Source organism: Garra rufa, chromosome 9, assembly GCF_049309525.1.
Source record: "Garra rufa chromosome 9, GarRuf1.0, whole genome shotgun sequence".
In the NCBI taxonomy this organism is placed as follows: Eukaryota; Metazoa; Chordata; class Actinopteri; order Cypriniformes; family Cyprinidae; genus Garra; species Garra rufa.
In genome coordinates, this window is record NC_133369.1 from 37,642,719 (window position 1) to 37,653,527 (window position 10,809).

The 10,809-nt window shown below is 37.9% G+C and overlaps 1 protein-coding gene across 1 annotated transcript; it reads left to right on the forward strand.

Annotated features, from left to right (window-relative positions):
* The first annotated feature begins 324 nt into the window (after nt 1–324).
* Nucleotides 325–6,874, forward strand: gapdh (glyceraldehyde-3-phosphate dehydrogenase). Its single transcript, XM_073847274.1, has 12 exons — nt 325–424; nt 820–865; nt 4,077–4,176; nt 4,288–4,394; nt 4,482–4,572; nt 4,655–4,770; nt 5,245–5,326; nt 5,470–5,621; nt 5,869–5,947; nt 6,061–6,144; nt 6,222–6,319; nt 6,566–6,874. Exons 2-12 carry the CDS (start codon nt 843–845, stop codon nt 6,633–6,635), a joined length of 1,002 nt encoding a protein of 333 aa, XP_073703375.1. The 5' UTR covers nt 325–424; nt 820–842; the 3' UTR covers nt 6,636–6,874.
* The last annotated feature ends 3,935 nt before the right edge of the window (nt 6,875–10,809 follow it).

The following is a 10,809-nucleotide window of genomic DNA, read 5'->3' on the forward strand; positions in this document are numbered from 1 at the left end:
TTATGCAGACTTTTATGCAGAGTTATGAGCTCAGAAATCTCTGACCGTCTGGTTTCCTTTATTTAGGAACCTGCAGCCACCAAGATCATTAACAACCTAAACTGTGTACAAAAACATTTCTTACATGCCAACAGTAGTTTTAAGTGTTCACTACTGCTTTCCAAAAGTGACAATAGAAAACATTAAATATATCGGTAGCCTTAAATGTTTAATGTAACATGTAAGAACATTTGTTATTATTTCAGTGATTGTTTCATCCAACGTTACCCCAATACGACCTTGACATTCTAAGGGGGCGTGGTAATTATGGCCTAAGTCCAAGGGGGCGTGGTCAACGCCGCCGCACCAGATATAAATTAGCGTCGTGCTTGTGATCAGTCTACTCACACCAAGTGTCAGGACGGACAGAGGCTTCTCACAAACGGTAAATTACTATTCAAACACGATTTATAGCCTGTGTTGAATTATTTTCTAATCATAGTTCACTATATACTGATAAAAGGCCCTTGTTGAAGTAATAAATTAAATGTTTAACTATATATGCATGCAACACACAGTTGAAAGTGTGGAAGAGATTATTGTGATAATGCTGCAAGAGAAGTCGTTTGTTCAGGTGTACATCACGACTCTAGATGGTTTTAGGCTTAAACATAATGAGTTTTAATACTAGTATAAACCTAAGTTCTTAAAGGTCATGAGCTGAACTTGTACTCACTCTTCTCTAGATAACAGCGTTGCACGTTCACAACCTGCACTTTGAGCTTGATCCAATGTAACGTTAGTCATATGATTGAAAGTTTTCTCTTTTCTCTTCCCCAGAGGACAAGACCAAATCAGGCATCATGGTTAAAGTTGGTATCAACGGGTAAGAGCTCATAAATACGATCTTGACCTAGTTAATGTCGAGAAATTAAACTTTTTGGAACACTGAGAGCGTTGCTTTTTAAATAATGTGCTCTAAAAGACTAGTCTGTTTTGAAGTGTTGATTATTTTAAGTATCCAAGGCCCAGATTCATAAACGGGGTTTAGTCTAAACCAGGATTAGGCCATAGTTCAATTAAGACACTTAAGTCATTTTTATAAATTTGCTTTAGAAAAAAACATTGCTGGTGTGCATCTTCAGACAAAACAAAGGCACTGATATATTTTAAGATGTCAATGCAAGTTTCTTTCAGTTGAAACCACTCAGACTTACATTTTAGGGCTAGGCATAAGCCTTGTCTGTGAAATCGGGGGTAAATGTGCTAATCGAAAAAATAAAACGACAAAGTTATGTCAGTGTCCTTATTGGGGCGCGCATTGATTCTGATGAATGATTAGAGGGGGAGTCGGCTCTACAAGCCACTGACGCCGCTGTGTTGGGATTGTGCCGTCGCAGTGTATGCGTTGTGACGTTATCACGACGTCAAATAATAGTACATTTTATCTCTGTGTACTTGTGCTCTTTGCCTGCTTTCTTTACTCTAGGGTCAGAGTTTGCCATTGAGTTGGCTATTTCATACACTGGTACCCAACAATAAGCTGAAGTGTCTGACTCGCTGGACTGTCTCTGCAATGGGAGACCCTCAGCACCAGCTGTGACCTTTCCAAAGCTTATAGAGTTATGCAACTGGAAATGTGACCCTTAAGCGGCACGTACAGGGTGCATGCATCGTTCAAACATGCACACGTAGACCTGAAATTTTTACAATATCTATTCTTGTGCTTGATCTACAGTCCTGCGAAGTCTAGGAACAGTTTACAGCAAATCTGCTTTGGCCAACTGTGCAGGGACTTTCAGCATTTGAAATGGATCAAAACCTTTAATCAAAGTTGTGCTAAAACCTAAACTATACCTGTTCTTGTTTTAGGACAACTTTGAACTTTAAAAGTTGACTACTGTACGTCTCCAAATAGTATGGTGTCAGAAAAGACAACGTAACAGTTTCCAAAAATAAAATCCTGTTGATACATAATGAGCCATTTTTATTTTCAGTCAATAGATCCATGTCATGGATATGTTCTGTTTAGGCTACAAATCCTTGATTTGTGTTGAATATGCACTTGTAGTGTACTTCAATTCTTGACAGTATATTGAGGAGAAAAAATTAATTAAAAGCAACCTATGTACTCTACTTTTTCATAACTGTTTCTTAACACATTTTACTTGCACTATTTTTAAAAGTGCACTATGAGAATCTTTTTTTTTTTTTTTTTTTTTTTTTCCCAAAGAGACTTAAAATACTTTAAAGTACACTTGAGAAATACTAAAGCACATTCTTAAATGTATTCATTTAATATAAATATGCTATTTTTAATTGTATTAATATGCAACTTCACTAAATGTATTTCAATACAAGTTTTAATAGTTGACTTAAAGTATTTGTCAGTACATTTTTTTTTTTTTTTAACAGAACACTTTAACTGTATTGCAAACTTAATTGAAATTGCTTACATGCAATGTATGTGGGTCAAAAAAAATTGCTTTATTTCAGTTTAAACTTATAACTTTATTTTAATAGTGCAGCGTTTATGTATGGTTTTTTTTGTATATTTATTTGGCACTCCTAAATGGCACTATTAAATATTTGAATACAAGATTTAATAGAGTTGAAGTAAATTTAATTTGTATATTAATCGGTACATTTTCAACAGCACTTTAACCATATTGCAAACTTGAATGTACTTCATAATTAAGTGTCAGATTACATATTTTTACTTCTGTATTTTTATGCATTTATTTGTAAATTTTTACTATTTTATTTGGTTTTGTGTTGTGTCTTTAGTTTGCAACTTTGCTAAATATATTTGAATAAGTTTTAATGGAGTTGAAGTAAATTTCAATTTGTGTGACGCATTTATCCATTGTATTTCAACAGAACACTTTAACCATATTGCAACTTTGATATAAATTATGAAGTTACTTGCAATGTAAGTGGGTCTAAAATGACTTCATCAAATTTAAGCTGTAATGTATGTCAACGTAATTGTAAACTGAATGATTTGGACGTTTAACCACATTTTGAATTAAGCATTTTCTTTTAAAGTACATTAATTCCAGTTTATTTTAGTCATTCCTCTCTGTGGACAATTATTACATGCCTTTTGCCTTTTTGATTTATCATAAAGATTTAAAAGGTACTTCACTGGTCAAACAGTCAGCCCTATTTACCAGGAGTATTAAACCTACAGGACTTTCTACCTTTGACCTGTTTCTCAATCCTAACGGACTTCATGCGAATGTTATGAACTTGTTGTACCTTCACCATATCAGTATGTGTTATCAGTTTGAAGCAGTATGTACTGTGATCCCTGGTTTCCTTTGGCCCATTGACTTAATAGGTAGCTGAAAATGTTGCAATGGATGAGTATTTTTCATTGGGTCAGTCCTGTCGCTTATCTGTCTTATGAGCAGCGCTGGTGTTATAGGCACCAAAATAGCTCACAATGACAGCTGGAGGCCTCCAGAAATTCTTTATCAGAGTCTGGTAGTATCATCTAACCAAACTGTACTAAACCATTCTCTAGGGTTTAGCTTTATATCACTTATTGAATGGTTCAAAGGTTATAAAGAAGACTTTCTGTATTTGGTGAAATGTAAAGCTGGTTATCTTTTGACTGGGAGGTCACAAGTGGGCCCAGTCACGAGGCTCATGAAGACGGGAAGTGGTTTTGTACTTATTCAGAAACAGGACTTGTGCGCCATCTAGTGGTTGTGATGCAGGAACTTGCTGTAGGTATTAATTGCTCTCTTGTTCTAGTTCAAGGGTCACCAAACTTGATCCTGGAGGGCCGGTGTCCTGCAGAGTTTAGCTCCAACTTGCCTCAACGCAGCTGCCTGGAAGTTTCAAGTATACCTATTAAGACCTTGATTGGCTGTTTGATTAGGGTTGGAGCTAAACTCTGTAGGGACACCGGCCCTCCAGGACCGAGTGTGGTGACCCCTGTCTAGTGTGGGTTATTTATTTATTTTTTTAAAGCATTTTGCTCATTTAAAAACCACTTCAGCTTTCATTGTTACATGATCCTTCAGGAGTCTGAACCATTGTGCGTCTTAAAAATATTGTTTACACAAATATTTTCTTCCTCAACTCAGATTTGGCCGCATTGGGCGTCTGGTGACCCGTGCTGCTTTCCAGTCCAAGAAAGTAGAGATTGTGGCCATCAATGACCCATTCATTGACCTTGAGTACATGGCAAGTTCTTAATTTTGGTTTCCTTCAGTGAATTCCCTGAACTTAATGCAACTCAAAGATAAACTTTACACTTTATATTCTCAAATCTGATTTCCTTTTGTCTCGCCACAGGTTTACATGTTCAAGTATGACTCCACCCATGGAAAGTACAAGGGTGAGGTTAAGGCTGAAGGTGGCAAGCTGGTCATTGACGGTCAAGCTATCACTGTCTTCAGCGAGTGAGTGCTGTCCCTGTAAACATTATGTAAGTTATTCAGTCTTCAGTATTGAGATGTGCTCTGATCTCTCCGTCTGTATCCACGCAGGAGGGATCCAGCCAACATTAAATGGGGTGATGCAGGTGCCAATTACGTTGTGGAGTCTACTGGTGTCTTCACCACCATTGAGAAGGCTTCTGTATGTAGTCGTGGTTATAATGTCAGTCATAAACGCTATTTAGCATTTCCTGTATCTCAACCTTTGTTCTCTCTCTTGCTAGGCTCACCTTAAAGGTGGTGCCAAGAGAGTCATCATCTCTGCACCCAGTGCTGATGCCCCCATGTTTGTGATGGGTGTCAACCATGAGAAATATGATAATTCCCTTAAAGTTGTCAGGTAAGGATATACATCTGTGTACGAATTGAAACTAACATTAACTTGAGACAAGTTTCTATAATTTTTTTTTTTTTTTTTTTTTTTTTTTTTCTCGGGTACAGGTACATTTTTAGTGTATCAAAGTGTATCAAAACCGAAGTTTCATCAAAGTTGTCCTAAAACCAAATACCTGTTGTCTTAGAACTTTTATGGGTCTACTTCAAATGTTGACTACTGCATTTATTTTTATTTAGAAAAAAATGCAAAGACAAGTGGTGTGTGGGGTGTGTGTGTTTTTTTTTTTTTTTTTTTTTTTTTTTTTAAATGCTGCAGAGATATGCAATCATGTCTAATGTCCTGTAGGGGGTGTACTAAAGCAAAGAGTTGAACTCTAGCATTTTAACGTTTGTCACTTCCTCTTAAATAAGATCCCTGCTTTACATTTAAAATGATTCCCTTGTTGTGACTGATTCAACCTGTTTATCTGTTTACTAGCAATGCCTCCTGCACCACCAACTGCTTGGCTCCCTTGGCCAAGGTCATCAATGATAACTTTGTCATCGTTGAAGGTCTTATGGTAAGATTAAACCGCTTTTCCAATCTCACCAAAAAGCCTTTTGGCCCAAAGTGATTGAAACCTCACATGATGCGTCAAACAATTTATTCTCTTCCACTTCTCATGAGCTTCGGTTTTATAATCTCTCACTTCCTCCCTTTCAGAGCACCGTTCATGCCATCACAGCCACACAGAAGACCGTGGACGGGCCCTCAGGGAAACTGTGGAGGGATGGCCGTGGTGCCAGTCAGAACATTATCCCAGCCTCCACTGGGGCTGCCAAAGCTGTGGGCAAAGTCATTCCTGAGCTTAATGGGTCAGTAACGCCCTTTGAGATGTTTAGTTGGAATGCAGTTTCATTCATTTCCCAGATTTGTTTTAAACTCCGCTTCCTTGGAAGTGCTCAGCATGCTGTTTTAAAGGTCAGAGTTGATTGAACTACAGTCCAATGAAGTGTTTACTTAAAAGTGGAATGTTCTGCTTGGGGAACTTAAGGACTTTCATTTTTGCTTCCCCTTTCTGCTGTCCGAACATGCTCTAATGCTTGTTGCTTCTCATTTTAGCAAGCTTACTGGTATGGCCTTCCGTGTCCCAACCCCCAATGTTTCTGTGGTGGATCTGACTGTGCGTCTTGAGAAACCCGTGAGTTTATTTCCAGACCTGCATAATTAAAGTGAGCAATTCAGTGTGCAATGCAACATAAAAGAGTTGACTGACCTGTTGGCTGTTTCATGTCCCTTTTCTGCTAACTGCAGGCCAAGTATGATGAGATCAAAAAAGTGGTCAAGGCTGCAGCTGATGGACCCATGAAAGGCATTCTGGGATACACCGAGGACCAGGTATGCACATTAAGTTACGTCAATGTTGTGTCCACTGTGTTTCGGCATATTGTTTCATAACTTCCTGGTGTGTGCAGGTTGTATCCACTGACTTCAATGGGGATGTGCGTTCATCTATCTTTGATGCCGGTGCTGGTATCGCCCTCAACGATCACTTTGTCAAGCTGGTCACATGGTAAGACACAAATTTGCAATATCAAGCAGCTAAAGCGGTTTTGTATGGCTAAAAATAGCTGGATCCGAATGAGACCAGAAGCCATACCTGTAAAATTTACAAATGTGTCCACTCTTAAAGGCAAAGGATATCGTACAGAACTACACTATTTCCAATGTTACCTCTAACAAGGACTCAAACTCATTTTGGACACTCTTGGCTTGTGTAGTTACGAATGGCACTAATTCTTTCCCCTCCTTCCTGTAGGTATGACAATGAGTTCGGTTACAGCAACCGTGTATGTGACCTGATGGCACACATGGCCTCCAAAGAGTAAATGTGACCGCTTTTTTTGTGGTTTTGATACGCGACCCACCGTTCTCTCATCGGGTTGGATGTTTGCACCACATGCCTGGAAGGAAATTACATGCTTGATTTGAAGACCAATGTTATTTTTATATGAAAATACTCTGTTCTGTTTTGTGTGAGGTTAAAAATGGATGTTGACTTCAAAGGCTTTTCTGTCTGCTAACAACCTGAGACGGAATAAAGTCCTCTGTTTGTGAGAAATGGAAAGTATGTGTCTGTGTTTTCACTCTATCTAGTGACTTAACTGGGTTGGAGCTCTGTTTCTAAAATTAGAAATACCCTTTCCTTAACTTGTGGCCAATTATATCAGAATTTGTGAGTTTCTCATACTTGTGAAGACACATTTATGCTGCTTCATACAGTAATAAATGGGGGGGGGGGGGGGGGGGGGGGGGCAGTGGTTAAGGGGACTAAAATTTGTCGTTAGTCTCCCTCATGTCGTTCCAAACCCATAAGACCTTTTTAGTCTTTCAGAATAATTACACTATGTAATCGATTTGTCAGAATAATTAAATATTTTTGATAATCGAGAGCTTTCTGGTCCTGCGTAGACCGCAATGCAACTGACACTTTCAAGGCCCAGAAGGTAAGGATGTCAATTAAAATTGTCTGTGATATCAGTGGTTCAACTGTAATCTTATGAAGCTATGGGAATACTGTGGCCTTGTTCACACTAGCTGTTTCCATTACAAATTTTATGGGTTTTTTTTGGCTAGATTTAATCGAATGTGACCTGTAAATGCAAAATGACCTTTTCAACCTAACTCCCATTGCTATTTTGTGAAATTTCAAGTTGCCTGAGAAACTGCCTCATGTGAGCTTAAATTTTTTTTTTTTTTTTTTTTTTTTTGCATTTGTATGGGAGGTTTTTGTGCAATTGTTCCATTTTATATATATTTTTTAATTTGTGCAGTTTAAAGGGTAATGGAAACGCAGTAAACACTAGTAGCAGTACTTTACATGAGAGAATGTTCACTCTTCTGTGTACAGTAAATATTGTAGCACATGTTGTGCACCCTCAAACTCGTAACCACTGAATTGATTTGGTGCCAAGTACTTCTTTCATATACTGTATTTTTGTAGAACTGAGACAACTGTCCAGGGGAGGTAGAAAATATCTTTTTCTTTTTTCTCAGAAGATGAAACTACTTTATGGCAAATATTCAATACTGTAATTGGCAGAGGAAGCTGAATTTATTTATATTGTATTGTGTTCATATTCAGTTAAACTCCTTATTTCTAGTCCTTTGTCCTATCTGCACCCTTCTCTTTATGGTGTATAGAGGTTTTTTTTTTTTTTTTTTGCAACGTTTTTAATTTATTTTGCTAGTGTTCATTAGGCAGAAAAGTAATCTGTGTATTTGTCAGGTTTGTGTCATTTAAGGTCAAAGTTTGATTCTGACAAAAGAGAATAGTTACACGCATCTTGCAAAATGTTAATTATTTTACCAAAATAAGAGATCATGCAAAATGCATGTTATTTTGTGAAATAAGATATTTCATGTAAAATATGTTTACTTACAATGCATTAAAGGGATAGTTTACCCTCAAAAATGAAATTCTGTCATTGATTACTCAAGTCATTCCAAACCTGTAAGACCTTTGTTCATTTTCGCAACACAAATTAATGAAAATAAGAGAGCTTTCTGACTGTGCATAGACAGCAATGCAACTGACACGTTTAAGGCCCGAAAAGGTAGAAAGCAAGGCTGTAATGTCACATGGACCATTTTAATGATGTCCTTACTAAAGCTCTCGGATTACCTCTAAAATATCTTAATTTGCATTCAGAAGATGAACGAAGGTCTTACGGGTTTGTAACGACATGAGAGTGACTAATTAATGACCGAATTTATATTTTTGTGTGAACTACCCCTTAAAGGTTGTATCAGCGATTTCTAGCCTGAAACATAAAGTGTCAATTTCAGCTGACCTTTCTTCACGATCCGCTCGCTGCCTGCCCCATAAATTGTCTGTGAAAAAAACGCGACTCTCTGGTCAGCCTAGGGTCCGAGATATGCCAAAAAAACAATCGGCGCTATCAACTATTCCACAGATAAACAAACAGTGTTCCAACCAATCAGCGTCAGGGGGTTGGTGTTGTGGACTTTCCTACTGGTGCAGGGATGTGAGGGAGGCGGAGCAAAAGTCCACGACACCAAACCCCTGACGCTGATTGGTTGGAACACTGTTTGTTTATCTGCGGAAAGGTTGGTAGCACCGATTGTTTTCTTGGCATATCTCGGACCCTAGGCTGACCAGAGAGTCGCGTTTTTTCACAGACAATTTATGGGGCAGGCAGCGAGCGGATCGTGAAGAAAGGTCAGCTGAATTTGACACTTTATGTTTCAGGCTAGAAATCGCTGATACAACCTTTAAAGAGCCAGGTGGGGGTGAAAACTTTTGAACATAATGAAGATGTGTACATTTGTCTGAAATTACAGAAGATATTTACATGTTTCCCAGTGGACAAAATAAGTTAAATTTACCCTGATCTTCAAATTCAAAAGTTTTAATCCTCCGGTTCTTAATGCATTGGGTTTCCTTCTGAAGCATCAGTGAGCGTTTGAACCTTCTGTAATAGTTGCATATGAGTCCCTTAGTTGTCCTCAGTGTAAAAAAAAAAAATGGATCTCAAAATCACACAGTCATTGTTGGAAGGAGTTAAAATACACAAAAATGCTGAAAACCCAAAGAATTTGTAGGACCTGAAGGATTTTTCTGATGCACCACAGGCAGTTTAACTGTTCAGGACAAACAAAGGACTCATGAACATGACTAAACAGAAAAAAACCCAGCTGTGCATCATTCAGGTGACAACACAGTATTAAGAATCAAGCATATGTGTAACTATTATTTTCTCTTGTGGACTATGCGTAAACATCTTATATATGAAATATCATATTCAGGTCAGTACTAAATAAAAAATAACATGCATTTTGTATGATCCCTCTTATTTTGTAGATTCTGCCAGGTATATGTAAGCTTTTGACCTCAATGTTTTTGACTAAAATATTTGATTTTGACCTGGAAGTTTGTACAACTTAGTGTGCAGTTTTGAGACTGTGTTCATTGTGAGAAAATGTTGGATTGTTAATTGCAAAGTTACTTACAGTTTTTCTAAATAAAGTACAACCGAATATGTTTAGGTTACCAGAAAAGTTTCTAGACCTTGTCTGCCAGTAGTGTTCATAAAATATAGCCTCTTACTGTTTTCAATTAAATACAGCGTCCTTTTGAAACTGCTCTTTATCTGAGCACTCTATTGCATTCTCTTTTGCTCTCTGACACACTCTTTTAGTTCAATACTCGGTCCATTTGTGGAACGTGGGTAGTTTTCCATGAATAATGCACCCTGACATAGACACGCCATTATTTCCCATGATGGGCCTTTATGAAATATGTCCATCAATGTTATTGATGTGCGAGTCAGAGGACCAATGGACATATTTTAACATTAATGCATTGCATTAGCAAGGCACAGATACAGCAATGAAGAGCATTGTGCTTTAGGGGGAAAAGCTATATAGACTTTATCACTCAGAAGTGCATAGCATTAACCATGCATCATTCATTCATTTATTTTCTAAAATAATTCAATCTGAAATTGTTTTGCATATGACTCATACTTTAGCCTTGAGACATTAGGATTGTGGGATTTATGGCACAGCTTGTCCTTGTGCTTTTACTGTATGTGTGTTTATGCATGCGCTTTAAAGCTGTTCAATTCTGTTGATAAGAATGAGGACGGAGGATTAAGAGACTTTAGTTTTTAGTTCAGACGGCTGTTATTGTTGCACATTTAGGCCTACTCTTTCATGTGCAATGCCGACCCCCATCTCTCTCTCATCTCTTGCCTACATACATAGATTATGTCACTGTGCTTTATTAATCTTATAGCACCGTCAACTACTGTGTCTGCTGTAATGTTTGTTCATCTCGCTAAAACATCATTTACGGCTCCCGTTATAAAAACTTCTGACTGTTCTCTAATCACAGAGGTGAAGTGTTTAGAGTGCAAAAAAGGATGAGAGAAAGGTAGAGGTGCGCATATCGAGGGAGGTGGGTGTTCAAAAGGATGGGAGGGTTAGTGTGCATAAATCCTGATGGTCCTCTGGCAGATTGACCACAGCGGAATTGAT